General features: G+C 41.9%; 1 protein-coding gene across 1 annotated transcript in view; it reads left to right on the top strand.

Annotated features, from left to right (window-relative positions):
- The window catches only part of ITGA9 (integrin, alpha 9), a 497,442-nt gene that overhangs the window by 338,896 nt on the left and 143,249 nt on the right, over window positions 1-15,297 (top strand). Inside the window, exon 18 of the mRNA XM_006869158.1 lies at window positions 3,567-3,717. Coding sequence (XP_006869220.1) covers window positions 3,567-3,717 — 151 coding nt within the window. The remainder of the gene's footprint in view (window positions 1-3,566; window positions 3,718-15,297) is intronic.

Genomic DNA, 15,297 nt, shown 5'->3' with positions numbered 1-15,297 from the left:
TAATTTGCCCAGAGAATCCTTAAGTAATAAAAGTTGAGGCCTGAATTTTTTCTTCAGTTCCCTCAGCTTGAGAAATGCTGAGTGTGTTCTTCCCTTTTGATTTTCTAACTCCAAATCTTTGCACATTTTGTTGTATTATTTGACTTTGTCTTCTTGAGCTGACCTTTGAAATGTTCTGTTCAGCTCTAGTACCTCCCTATTTCTTCATTTGCTTTAGCAACACAACAGTGGAAAGTCCTATTTGCAATAGAGTGATATTTACAGGTCAGGGATTAGCATTTTAGCTGAACTTTTTCTGAGATGCGATCCAATCGATAACTTTGAGGCTTCTTTTTAACCATCACCTGCTCTGGAATGAAGCTTCGTTGGGAGGTCCCAGATTTCCCATAATCATGAAACCACAAATAAATCACTTGACTTATGTGATACCCCAGAAATGGCCATGCTCCCTAAATAAGTGACAGAGCTTTGGTGGCTAGCAAAAGTTTGCATGCCACTAACCTGTTTCTTTGCCATTTACACATGAGGAAAGGAAGAAAATCACATGGAACCAAAAACTGAATAAGGAGTCCTCCTCTGTATGATACTATATTCTTCTTTGAGACAGGACACTTATGAAGGCTAATATGAGGAAGCTTCAGACAGTTCATGGCATGCAAATATTGGTTCTTGGTGCTGAGACAAGATGAAGAAAATGGTGCTAAGCTACCACTACCAATTGTTATGGAAGAGATAACATTAGAAAGTTCCGAATACAAAAAAAAAAAAAAATGTAGAACAAAATTCAAAATCTTAAAAAAGACTGGACTGTTTATTTGTCACATAGAGACTGGTGGAACCCCAAGATTATGGCCCTTATTTACCCTTCAGGTCTGGAATTAATTCATACCATAGCTCAATATTTAGCCAGACAATAAACAGATATATAAGGGCAACTATAGGAGCCCTACTGTGGCTCAGTGGGTTAATGTGCTGGACTGCAAAGGCAGTTTGAACCACAGGGTTGGTGGTTCAAGCTCACTAGCCGATCCTCAGAAACCCTATACTGGGTCATTATGAATCGGAACTGAGTTGATGGCACTTAACAACAACAACAATTAGTCACCAGGAAGGTATGCACACCTTAGAAAAATCAATCATTTAAGATCAAAGGGACAGCGTTTACCCAAGGACAAAGTTCAGAAGGGTTAGGAAGGATGGAAGGAACTAGGCAACACAGGGAGGAGGTGGGATACATGAGATGAAACAAAATGTGTATGAATGTTAAATGGGAAAAGGGTCTGTTCTGCAATCTTTTATCCCATTCACAATACAGAAGTAAAAAAATGTTCAGTCCTGATGTTATACACCAGTGTTCAAATTCTTGGTTCCCACTTTCTAGTTCCTGACCTTGGGCAAGTTATTATTTAATGTCTTCGAGCCTCTGTTTTCTCACCTGTGATAATGGTACATACTTTATATGGCTATTATGAGAATTAAAGTAATGCTTGTAACGTACAAAAAAAGTTCATGGAAAAATGTAATGAAAAGATAATGGAATTTTCCCTTAAGCTTTTTGATGCTCCCTCCTACAATTCCTTCTTGAGTTAAAGTTAGGTTAGCTCTTTCTCCTAACTCCTAAAGACCTTTTCGAGTACTGTTTTAATCGTACAAAAACAAACAGGAGGACAGAAATAGCCTATCAATTGTTTAAAATTTAAATGGCCAACAATACTAAATAATTGCCACAATAGCTTAATTTACTGGAGGCCATTCAAGAATTTGAAGCTCTTCTGTAAGTTAGTCTTTCACATCTTGTTTGGATCCTCAGAGCTCTTGATTCCAAAGCAAGGCCCTCAGAATTTTCATCCCATATGTTATTCTTGCCAGACATCCAGGAAAGGGAGGTCCGTGCTTCATGGATAGATAGTAATGATGATTTTTGCTCAAAATGCCCAATTTCAAAGTATTATATTATGTTGAGATTTCAGATAGTTCTCTTCCCTTTCATGTTGTGTTAACTGAATTAATGGTTGCAAACAACCAAAACATATTGTGGTTAATTTAAAGAAAAGAGGACTTTATTGCAAGGATGTGGGTTTAATCTATATCATAGGCAGGAAGGCTGGAGAGAATCATTATTGGCAGGAAATGAGAGAGGTGAGGTGAGGCAAGGGTCAGCCCAGGGTGCTGCCCTGGTCTTAACAACTCTTCAGATAGCTCAGATGATCTCAGATGGCCCCAGTGCCTCTGTGCAACCCTCAAAATTCCTAGATCTCGGTGCGTTCATGTGCTCACCAGACCATGACCATATGATCACCCTTAGATCCCATGACTGCACTTTAGATGCTCACACTCTAGTTAGTGATCAAGAGGAGGAGAGGGAAGGTCTTCATCCTCTCTGCTCTTGTGCCTCTTCTACCTGTCTTGAGGTGCTCCTAAATCAGCAAAGGTAGCAGAATGCTGAGGGACCAAATGTGAGTGAGGCTTATATATATGTGTATATATAAAGAGAGGTTTATATCAAGGAAGGAGTCCTAATGTGGCACTGTGGGTTAATGTGCTGGACTGCAACAACATTTTGAACCACAAGGTCGGTGGTTCAAGCTCACCAGCTGATCCTTGGAAACCCTATACATGGTCACTATGAGTTGGAACCGACTCATTAGCACTTAACAGTAAGAATAACAAGGAAATGGCTCACACATTTGTACAAGTGGGCAAGTCCCAAGTCTGTGGGTCATATGTCATATGTAGCTGTAAGGTTGATGGACCAAGATTGGCAGGTTGTTTGGTAGGTAGGCAGGCAGATCCAGCAGGTAAGAAAGCAGGTTGCTGATGATTCCCAGTATCAGATGGTAATAGATCAGGCCACTGACTCAAGTCCAAAGAACCAGAGGTTGGAGGACAATCCAGATGCTAGATCTAGACTGAACAGAGCGCCAACAAGGACAATCCAGATGCTAGATCTAGACCGAACAGAGCGCCAACAAGCTTTGCCTAAGTGTCCCAAATATTGGAAACAGGCCATAACCTCAAGGAAATTTCCTTTCAGTTGATTGACTGCTCATAGCAGAGCTCATCATAGGAAATTACTGTATCTTAACTGCTGAAGCTACTGAGAATCTTGGCCCAGTCAAGTTGACACAAAACCTTAACTATCTCAGATGTCAATTCCTTTTATCCAGAGCTTGCTTCACATAGTAATTACCACCAAGCTCATGTGCAGCTTTGTCACTCTCATCATCACCACCATCCCTGACCCAGTCACTTCTCCACTCTCCTCAGATACCTTCTCACTCCATCTCCTTGCCCCTCAAACATTCACCCCTTTTCTTCTCCCTCCAAATGTTTAACTCTGCTCCTATTCAATTACAAAACCAGAAGCTATCACAAGGGAACTTTGACACTCCATGAAAGTTAACTGTTTGCTCAAAAATATGGAGCTGGTTAATGGGGATCCTGGGGCTTGTAGTTTCTGATCCCTTTGAAGTTTCTGCAGTCTACCTGCAAGTGTGCCTTGATGCCACATAATATTATTAGTGTTAAACTTCATGGCATTGATTACTGTTTATTTGTTATTGTAGCACTGATGAAAAAACCCCCTACCTGGCTTTGGGAGCTGTGAAGAATATCTCCTTAAACATCTCTATCTCCAACCTCGGGGATGATGCCTATGATGCTAATATTTCCTTCAATGTTTCTCGGGAGCTCTTCTTCATCAACATGTGGCAGAAGGTAAGGAGGAAATGGTCTAGTATACGTGCTATTTAAAGAGACCAGACTTTTATTGGAAATTAAAATGTGCAGTGAGTCTGCAAAGACTATTCCTTGATATGGAGCACTATTTGGAATTACTAGTTTTCCCTCTTGGACTCAGATAATGTGTTCTTACAGCACAAATACCAACCATTGTCTGTATCTTCCATTTGTCTCCCAGTCCTTCTGTCTTGTTGGATTCTCTTCCTACAGTTGTCTGTGTGGCCCCTTCTCACAGCACACGTACACTATGCCAGTTTTAGGTCAGTAGTTGTTGCTGTGAAAATAAGGTAAAAAATAAAGGCTGCTTCTCATGGTTGCTGTCATCAGTGATCTGCTTGATATCTGTTAGAAGGTCATGTGCTTCAGCATACTTATTTATGACGTATTTGTGTGAATTGATGGATTATGATTTACATTAATTGAATGATACGTTTTAGAATATGTTCATTTCTTTGAATGAGATGAAGGTTAGATCGCATGGCTCTGAAAGCAAAAGGAGCGGGTCATTTTCTGATCTCCCACTCTGACAGTCTCTCTCAGTGTACCACCTTTGGGAAGGAAGAGGAAAAGGCTCCCTCATCAAACAACTAGGAGGAATGAGTGGACTCAGGTAGAGTGTGTTGCACCTGGTTGTTGCTCGGACTACTAACAGTTGTTCTGATAGAAAATTTGTACAGGTTCTCCAAGCATTTACAGCACTTCACTATGGTGCCTTATGATAGACCCCAAATCATTTTCTGTGAAAAATCTTTGTCCTGATCACAGAGGAGCCCTTGGCATACCTTCTAGCAGGAGGGTAACTTTTTGTTGAGGTGCACATCCTGCCAGGCTGCACAGTTTGGGCTGGATTGTACCTTTTTTGCCAGGTTTAATAGACTGAACCATATTGTACTACTCAGAATGTGGTCTCTCCAAGAACTTGCCAAGAAGTCACCTACTGCTTACTAGCTTTCAGGAGTTCTGGGACTTGAGAAGATCACAAAAGAGTGTTCAGGAAGAACTTCAGGAAGGGGATGCTTTTTGTCCATCTTGTGCACCCTAAAAATTGTCCCTGGATTAAGCCTGGTCAGGAGACACCAAGTATCAGTAGGGTTCCGATGTCTATGGCCACTCTCAAAGAATCACATGTGCCATATTGTACGGGAGTACAGAATGGAGTTTACTCAGAGACCACACCTATGTAACTGGTCTTTATGATAACCGAAAAGATGTGGTTGATGGTAGCCCATTATGTTATTCAGATTGTTTCCCCTCAAGACCCACAGTAGAATTTCTCTCTTGTCTCAGAAATAGCTAAGGAGCTCTGGTAGCGTAGTGGTTACAAATCAGGCTGTGAACCGCAAGGTCAGCAGTTCAAAACTGCCAGATGTTCCGTGGGAGAAATATGAGGCTTTCTGTTCCTGTAAAGATTTACAGCCTGAGTAACCCTGTACAGGGTCACTATGAGTCAGAACCGACTCCACAGCACATAACCAGGAGTCCTGGTATGGTACTGTGGGTTAATGCACCAATACTGTAAAGCTGTTTGAATTGCGAGATTGATCGGCAGTTCAAGCTCACCAGCTACTCCTTGGAAACCCTATATCGGGTCGCTATGCGTCTGCATGGACTCAACAGCACTTAACAACAACAACAAAGTTTCTCACACCCTTCCCCCGATCGACCCCAAAATTTTGGCATGTTTTTACTGCTTGGCCTTGGGACTGGATTAGGTTTTGTTCTCTCTGTTGGCTTTAGAAAATTCAGAACTGGTTAGCTCTGCTGAATTCAGCAGTACAGTCAAGTGGAGAACTTGTGAGGATGGGCAGTCAGAAGCTGGTCACTTGACTTAATCGCCACAGTCTGATACTTATATATTGGATTTGCTTTGTGTACTAGTTCTTTCTGTACATGGGCCAGCCCTTCCACCTTTTGCTCTTCCTCTTGTTGCCTGATCTCCAATTGCTGGATTTTCTGGGCTTATGCCTCAGTGGTTTTCTTTTTCAACTCCTGCCGCCTCTGAGCTCTCTTCTCCATGGTCAGCTGACAAGGTCTCTGAACTAGAGAACCAGCAAGGCCTTTAGCAACTGTGTTTGGACCATGTGTTTTTAATCATTAATAGCAATCGAAAGTAAGTTTCAGAGAAGAATCCATTTTACCTTCAGTGAAATTCAAGAAAAAAATGAACATATTTTTAAAATTCTTTTTTAATTTTTTAAATTCTTACAAGAACAGATAGTAAAGCAACAGGTCGGCATGAAAATAGAAAGACCATGGATGGGATAAAGAGCTATTATAACAAAAAATTTTTAATGGGACGTCGGTAGAATTAAAATATGTGTTATATTCAGAAAAGATGATGTACACCTTTATGAAAAATGAATTCATTGTTTTCTCACATATTTTAGAAAAGCTATAAAAATTCAGAGAAAAGGGGCCAAAAAGGGATGATAGTGAAGGCTATAGATATGAAAGCTGGAGATTAGAGAGTCAGCAAAGAGAAAATAGTTCCAGAATTGGAATGTGTTAACTGTCTTCTAGTTAATCCAACTCATTGTGACCCCATATGTGTGGAGTAAAATGGCTCCAGAGGATTTTTGAGGCTGCAGTCTGTCAGAAGCTTATCACCACACCTTCCTTGCCATGTGTCTCTGGGTGGATTTCTGCTGACATTTCAGCGAGTAGTTGAGCATTTAACCACTGTGCTGCTCAGAGACTCAATGTGAAAATGGTTCCAGAATAATTGGAACAAAATATGTGAAGGTCGAAACCATTCTTCACACTAGAAAGAAGCATCTCCATTTTCTTGGAGGGGGCTCAACAAATACCAGGTAAAAAATACTTAAGTTTTTTAATGTCTGCACACAGCTTCGTGAACTTTCATGTTTCAAGGATATGAATTTACCTAACTAACGTTGTTATTGTTAAGTGGTGTTGAGTTAGTTTTGACTCATAGCAGGCATAGGATTTCCAAGGAGCAGCTGGTGCATTTGAACCACTAACCTTGTGGTTAACAGTTCAGTGCTTACCTTACAAAAAACAAAGAAACTAGTTTTGCACAGATTTCTTTCTGTAAGAGTCATGTCAAAAATTAGAGCAATATGTTCCCTGTGAATTAAAAATTCTAGACCCAACTAACTTGCCCACTTGTGAAAGTAAATAAAATTATTGTCAGTTGGGTTAACTAGAAGACAGCTAACACGTTCCAATTCTGGAACTATTTTCTCTTTGCTGACTCTCTAATCTCTCGCTTTCATATCTATGAGAATTCTCTAAGAATTCAGAAAGTCTACTGTCTTAGTTTTGCTTCCCCAAAAAGTGAACCCTGATACATTGATGTGTTTATTTTGGGAGGAGGGATTGATCTCAATGTGTGGATGTGGGGAGCTGAGAAAGGGAAGGGAGGAAAGATAGGAAAATGTATATTAATGATGATGTTACTCTGTGGGCAACTCAGTCTGTCTGTCCTGTTGTGGATCCTCTGAGAGGCTGTGTGGAATGCACTTCAGCACCTTCCCCCGAGTGGTGAGAAAGCACTAGAGGATTTATTTACCAACTGGTTTGTTATTCACTCTTTGGGAGTCACTCTAGGGGCATTAACTCTCAGGTCTGGAAATGCCTTTGGCCTAGAAAGGGATTAACTGCAGGTGACCAACCTTCTGGTTAATCCTGGAGAATGTGGTGGAGACCCTTGCAGTGTGTGTTTTCTATATTAACTGTGAAAGCTTCCTGAAAAATAGTTACTTGTGTAGTTTTCAAGAGTATATCATTGTTGCTGTGTTATTTGCCACAAAGTTGGTTCCGACTCATAGTGATCCTGTATAGGGTTTCTGAGAGTGCTTGGTGGATTTGAACTGCTGCCTTTCTGTTGGCAGTCCAGTGCTTATACTATTTGTTAAATACAAGTATGAGGGGGCTTCAAAAAGTTTGTGGGATAATTCAGTTATTTTTAAAATTACATTTTCCATGAACTTTTTGAAGCCTCCTCATCTATTTAATGTTAAACATAGAATTAAGCAAAATCAATTTTATATTAAACTAGTAAAGCAAATGAAAAAACAAGTATTACACAATAAAAGCATAATGAAAAATTAGTAATAAAAGTAAGTTCATAATGTCACTTTTACCAATCAAAAACTGAGAGGAAGCCTGATATCAGCACTCCTGTTACACTGCAAAGTCGCTTTGAACTGCAAGGTCTGTGGTTCAAGCTTACCAGTTGCTCCTTGGAAACCCTATACTGGGTCACCGTGGGTCAGCACTTAACAACAACAACCCATTCATCAGGATGCAGTTCAGATGCCTCAGCTGTTCAAGTAAGGCTAGATTTTCCTGCCTCCTTTCTTCCCAGATGCATTACCCACCACCCTTCCACATCCACTGGAATGAAGACCAAGTTGGTTACTAAATCTACTTTTATCCAGGAACCCTCAAATCTCAGCTCTGTTGTCCCCTCTGCAGGCCCCATATCCTGCTGCACAGGACATGTGCCCTAAGGATGGATAGAACTCATGACTCAAGCCTCCAAGTTTTCCAATGTTAACGGCTGAAGCTACACAAAATAATGTCCCCTGAGATTTATTTTTCTGTCTTCTGGTTTTATGAGTCTGATTTCATCAGTTTACTCTGGTCTTTCTTTAAAGGGAAAACCATTTCTAAAAAATGTAGAGTGCACATGACGGGTCATCTACTGACTTGTCTCTCACCTCAAGAAAAGCAGTATGAAAATGTGCTATAAAATAGTGCTTGCTTTGTTGGTGGTTGTCCTGCTGTCTGGCTGGTGTGTGCTGCTGGCCCAGAGCTTAATGTGTAATGTCCAACAGCTGGGTTTTGGCAAGGGACAGAACGGAAGCACCATGTTCTCTGCCAAGCAAGGATCTAGGGATTTCCTTGACAAAATATCATTATAGAGTATGGTTGTTCTGGGGTCTCCTGTGTGAAGACTGATAGAGACCTCCCTCTCAGGTGGTGGTGGTGATGTGTCGTGAAGTCAGTTCTGACTTATACCAACCCTCTGTAAGGTTTCTGGGGCTGTAAATCTTCATGGGAGCAGAGCATCTCATCTTTCTCTTATGGAGCAATTGGTAGAGTCAAACATCTGACCTTGTGGTTAGCAGCCCAACTCATAACCCACTATGCTGTCAGAGCTTCTCTCCCTTGGAAGTGGTGTTAAAAAGAGACAACAAGAAAGAATGGAGCGTAGTGAGTAGCCCCTCTATCAAAGAATTCCAGGGTTACCATTCACATTGAATTCTATATGAGCAATAACCCCAGAGCACAATTCCACAGAATATAATGTGAAATGTTGGCCCCTAGAATGAGCTCTGGTAGCGTAGTGGTTACGAATCGGGCTGCGAACGTTAAAGTCAGCAGTTCAAAACTACCAGCCGCTCTGCGGGAGCAAGATGAGGCTTTCTACTCCCGTAGGATTTACACCCTCGGAAACCCTGTACAGGGTCACTATGGGTTGGAACCAACTCCACCGCACTTAACAACAACAACAACAGAATTGTATAACCACATGGTCCTGGAGCCTAGATAAAATCTCATGTTGACTCTTGCTGTGGTACCACCCAGCACAAAGGGATTTGCCTTTTCTTATGTCTGCGGAGCAGGATTGGATTTGTTTGGGAAGAAGTTATCACAAGCCTGCTAAGTGCCAGCCTCTAGATACAAAGCTGAGTCAGATCTGGTCTCTGCTGGAGTGCCAGCACCTGGGGTGGGGGTCCATTGATTTGCCTCGTGAAGGAGGAAACTGGCCTGAAGCAGGCATGAAAGGACAGTGGAGCTCTTTGAGAAGGAGAGGGATGGAAGAGAGGACTTAGCAAGATGGAAGGAGATTGTCCCTGGGAAGCAAGAGGCTAGTGAGATTCATAGTGATGGGGTGACCTCAGGATATTTTAGGAATTCTGATGTTTGCTACTTTATGTTAAGTTTCCTGTCCGGGATATTGCACTCATGGACTTTTCATGTAAATATATATGAGTATGTGTGTTTGTGACTGTGTGTATAAATCAAAGACAGGATCTCATTCACATGCACGTTGTCTGTCATGGTTCTGGCCATATTGGCATGCATGGAGCAGGCATGACCATGAAAGTGTTATCTTCAAGTCAGGAGTCCCTGGATCTCACAGGTGCATGAGGGCTCCCCGCTGACCTTTGAGTACCAAGGGAGAGCTGGCAGGTGTTCATGGAGTTACCTAGGTGGCAAGCTGGGAGAGAAAAGGGAGAATAGGAACAGACTCCCTGATCCCCTGTCTTCCTCACAGTATAAGATGCTACCTTGATTTGGGTCTTATTTAGATTCAGAGCAATTCATTTATTTGAGAGGTGCAGGAAACACTGGTAGGGAGGTGGATAACTGATAAAAGGAAGGGAAGGTGTAACTAAAGGTGCTCTGTTAAATCAGCTACAGTCGTGGGTGGTGGGGCTTTATCTCACAGAGCGACTCCAGGAAACAGTGTAAAGTGCTCAAGGATGAGGGAGTCAGGCGTGTGCACATTATTGCTGTTGTTAAGTGCTGTTGAGTTGGTTCTGACGTATAGCAATGCTGTTCAGGGTTTCTGAGGAGTGACTGGTGGATTGGAACCACCAACCTTTTAGTTCAAACTGACATTGTGGCCCAGAGCTTATCCTACAGCATCACACCAGGACTCCCCTGAAAATCATTGTTATAAATGGGTTGGAACACCCTGAAAAGTGCCAGGAATGTGAGAGTTGTTCCCCAGCATCTGCTAAAGATGTCCACAGGGTTGGAAGCATCTCCACTCTGAGCATCACATATTTTAGGCCTCTAGAAGGTTGTAAGTTGGTTTGATAAGACCTGGTTGGGAGTTGAGTGTGAGAAGAATGGTCTGCACATCCCCAGGATTGAGGCAAGGCAGGCATTGTAAATGGGCCAAGAGGATCAGGTGTGAGACAGTAGGAAGCTGTGGAGAATGGGGAACATTGAGAAGTTCCAGCCTCATCCACAGGCAGTGCCAACTCCCAACAGCATTCAGTCATTGCCTGGTGGGAATGAGGACCAGTGTAGCCAGACTTTGTATTCTTCAATAAAAACCAGAAATCCACATTTTTATGTGAAACCTCATGACTTTGACAGCTAATTAGAATGTTTTGTCAACATTGTGTGGGCCAAAGAAAACATGTCCTCTGACCACATCCAGCCTGCAGGCCACCAACTTGTGACCTTTAGCCTCACTGCCTTCCATATGCCCTAGCCCCATTCTCTTCTGCCTGTTTGGCACATGGATCTACATTGAGGGTAGAACTTAGTCAGTCTGTCTACAGCTTTGTCTGTGGTTCACATCTTTCTTGCAGCAACAGAAAAACTAGTCAAAGAGATTTGAGTTGGTAGCTTTGTGTGCATGTGTGTGTTGGGAGAAAGATATGAGGGATTGGGAGATTTAACCCAATGTCATGCCCATTGAACTTTTTAGACTAATTGTGTCTGAAAACTATTTGCATGCTGAGATATTTGTACTGAAAGTGATAGCAAGAAGTAGATTAGCTGGAGTTGGGAAACTCTTAGAAGTAAAATAACAGGCAGCCAGTGTAGTGGAGAGTGAAAACATGGTTCTGGGAGCAGTCAGGCTTGGTTTAAATTTCAGCTCTGCTCTCTGCGATCAGTATGACGCTGGACAAGTCTTTTCTCAGTGCCTCCACTATTTTCCTATAAAATGGAATTGTGTTGAGAATTAAGCAATACACTGGACTTCAAACCATAAGGTTGGCAGTTCAAACCCACCAGCTGTTCCTCGGAAACCCTATGCAGGGTCACTATGAGTTGCAACCGATTCAGTGGCACTTAACAACAACGACACACTAAGCTACTTGTGCATGGAGATCATCTGATCAGCCCCTTGTGTTTCCCTGCCTCTTTACCACATACACAAGTCCATACTTTATAGTTCACTCACTCATTTACTCAAAAAGTACATACGTATTGATCCTCTACTTCAGACCCAGATTAAGTGCTGAAGAGGGAAAAAAGCAAGAATAAACGACGCAAGTCTGTGAGTCGTTGTGTCTCTACACTTCCTTTAAGCCAGAAATCAAGACTTAGGATCTCAACAGTTGTTTCAATGTGCATTTGCGTGTGTGTGCATGAATGTGTCTTCATACAGTCTAAAAGATGAAGACTGTTACATGGAACTTTTAAATTTATTTAATAAACTGCCATTATTAAAGTAAAATAAAGTTATGCAACAGCCACAATTTAAAAGATTAGATAAGAACATTAGAGGGCAGTGAGTTGATGTGTATGGGGGAAGAACACTTAGCAAGGAAATTAACAATGATTGAACAGCTCAGAGCATAATCAGTATGCCTGAATTAGATATGCAGAAGCTGCTGAATTGGTGTATTTTTGCTTATTGTCAACAACAAGAAAATAAATGTTCAAAAGTAAGAATAAAATTATGTACAATGTAATATAAAATTTAGTAAACATGTCAGTTACAAAAAAAAAAAAAAAAGTTAACTTTTTTGTTTGTTTGTTCTTAACCAAGCTTGGTTTTTTTGGCTCTATTTTGTATTTCAGTGGGTGTGTTTTTTTGTGTACATACTATTTGCTAAAACTCTGGAATCTTTGGTTAGAGTATTTTGAATTATTTAAAATCCAAGATCTATAATTTTTCAATTTGATCTTGCATTTTAAATAGTTCACTATGCTTAAACAAAAATTGTGTGATGCGTTCAAAACTTAATATGAGAGTTTAGAAAATGAGGAATAATATGTCCCTATGCAAAGTCTTTTGAACTGCAAGTGGTTCAAGTTCATCAGCTGCTTCTTGGAAACCCTATACAGGGTCGCTATGGGTCAGAATTGACTTGACGGCACTTAACAACAACAACTCCCAAAAATTGTTAAGGTGTCAGGGGTTGATCCTGATTCTTGAAGACTGGGCAGAAATGAGACTCAAAGGTCTATAGGAGTATGGCCTGCCCTGTGAAGCCTGGATAAGGAATTCAGATTTTTTTAGCTGGTTGGCAGTGAGAAGGTGTGCCAGGAAGAAATTGGGGGTGGAAGGCATCCATATTCAGGGTAGAATGAAAGCAGAAAGGTCAGATACCATGAAAGCCACTAACCAAGTGGTTTCTGAGTCACCCAGGTCTAAAGGTATGAGGATCTAGAGTAGGGAGATGAATGAAAAGGACAGATATTGGGACGTCCGGGAGGAAAAGCCAAGAAACAGGAGCAGTCGGGAAAGTCAGAAGTTGAGATTCTCATCTTGGGTCTACTGGAAGTAAAAGACCAGTGAGAAAGAGGAGTTGGTTTAGGGGTTGGTTGATTGGTTATGCGCCGTGAAGTCAATTCCTACTCAAACCTGCATAGGGTTTCCAAGGCTGGAACTCTTCACTGGAGCAGAAAGCTTCATCTTTCTCCCACTAAATGGCTGGTAGTTCCGAACTTCTGACCTTGAGGTTAGCAGCTGAACTCCACATAACCGCTATGCTACCAGAGAATTCAGCATAGAGAACAGAGAACCTCCACTTGTGCGTTTTATAGCTTTCAGAGAACTTTCAAGTTCATAAGAAATGCAGTTATGGCTGCTAGAAATGCACTGTCATTCAGCTGACAGAGTTGTCACATCATCGTCTCATTTTCTTGAGACACCTGAGTTAGTGATGGACCTTGTGTTTTGTTTTGCTTTGTTTTTTAATTTCCTCTCATGACAGGGCCCAGTGTATATGTGTGTGTATGGAGAGGGGTGACAATGGCAGAAAGTCCTGGGAGGAAATCCTTTTTTGACATTTCTGAGCAGTGAGTGAATAGTTTGAGGTCTACATTAGACTTGGCATCCCAGTCAGCTTTCTAGGTGGTAAAGAACCAGGTCAGCTTTTGTGGCTTTCAATGGTTTATTCTTTATGAAAAGAGGCCTAGAGGGGCTTATAAGTCTGTTTTTCTTGTAAAACAATTCTTCAAGTTTATATCTACTTCTGCTACAGAAATGTAGTCCCTTTCTCTCAGGAGTTTTTCTCATCTCACTTTCAAGACAAACCGCTCAAGATGGTGCCAGGTGATAAAACGGATTCAGTTTCCAATCCGGATAGAGCATGAAGGACTTAAACACAGATGTATTTGCATGCCGTAATAATTGAGGGAGTTCTGTAGTCTGGTTTCAAACCGAAGCTTCCACAAAGAAGCTTCATCTATACATGTGAACAAAGTGAGATACACCTAGCAGAATAGGGTTGTGAAACATTGTGCCTCAAAACACTTGGCTAGCAGGCATGCACCCTGTCGGTTAGTGTGGAAGCAGATTGCAAACCACCTTGGTTCACTCTGTGGCTACTCTCCTTCCCAGGCAGCAACTGATTCCCATTGTGTTCTGTTTTCTTCCGTGTCTCTTGTCAAGTTAATAGTAGCCTCAAGTAAAAAGCAACCCTTAGATGTTTATAGTTCTCTTGGCCCAGCCATTAAGATGATGAATGAACTTGCTGCTTGCTCTCTAGTAAGAGAGCCCTGAGGGTGGATATTGATACTCAGAAAATAATAAGTCTTTTCCTCCCCTTTCCTGTCTTTAATCCAGTGCCCCAAGCCCCCTGCTGACTTTACCTTGAACTTCCTGCATTATGCCAAGCAGAGAAACCTCACCTGGCTCGAAGCCCAGTGGGGACTGTCACACATTAGCAAATTTGTTCTTTCCCATTGTTGGCCTTCCTCATCCTGCTTACAGCTAAAGCTCTGAGTGTCACCGAGTTGATTCTGGCTCAGGAACTCTATAGGATAGAGTAGAGCTGCTTCATAGGGTTTCAAGGCTATACAATGTGTACAGAAACAGACTGCCACCTCCCTCTTCACCAGAGCTGCTGATGGGTTCAAACTGCCAAGTTTTTCAGTTAACAGCCAAGTGCTTAACCACTGAGTCACCAGGTCTCCTTCCCTCCTGCTTAGCAAAGGTAATACCTACATTCCCTGGAGGCTGCAGCGGTTCTGACTCAGACCTTCATACTCCATAGGACAAGAATTGGTGGGTAACAAGGTAGACCAGAACTGGGTTTGTAATTCCTTACCTGGATTACCTGTGACCACTGTATTAGCATTTCCTGGCCCTGCAGCTAGAGAGAAAGATCCTAACCCTGGGTAGAGAGCCGTCCCTGAGAGAAAGGCTGGGCCCTTGAAGTGGTGGAGAAACCCAGATGTCCATTTCAGATCACACTGTGGCCTCAGTGTTCCACGGCCGGGCTCAGTTTTCACATATATGAAAAGCTTCATTTGTGTATTCACTGCCTTTGGAAGGAAGGCCACATTTTGCTTTAGAAATGTCAACAGAGCTGCAGCTACAACAAGGATCAATTAAGAAGGACGTTCCCCAAAGCTGCAGGGCTTTGGTGAATCTGTGCGGGGTGTTTAGAAAACATGTGTTCAACCTCTGGATTTTTTTCCCCCCTAACTAACTGCAAAACATCAATTTAATCATTTCCTCTTTGAAGGGAAAAGAGGGAGCCTTGTATTTTAAATTGTTTTCATGGAGCGGCGTACAACCTCTTAAAAACCAAGCCATGAAAGTGGACTGCTAAGCTCAGGCAAATTAAAGTAAACCCAAAAAATCAAGGAGAGGACCTTAGA

The sequence above is a fragment of the Chrysochloris asiatica genome, unplaced genomic scaffold, assembly GCF_000296735.1.
Source record: "Chrysochloris asiatica unplaced genomic scaffold, ChrAsi1.0 scaffold00127, whole genome shotgun sequence".
NCBI classification, from domain to species: domain Eukaryota; kingdom Metazoa; phylum Chordata; class Mammalia; order Afrosoricida; family Chrysochloridae; genus Chrysochloris; species Chrysochloris asiatica.
This window is presented reverse-complemented; position numbering and strand designations above follow the sequence as displayed.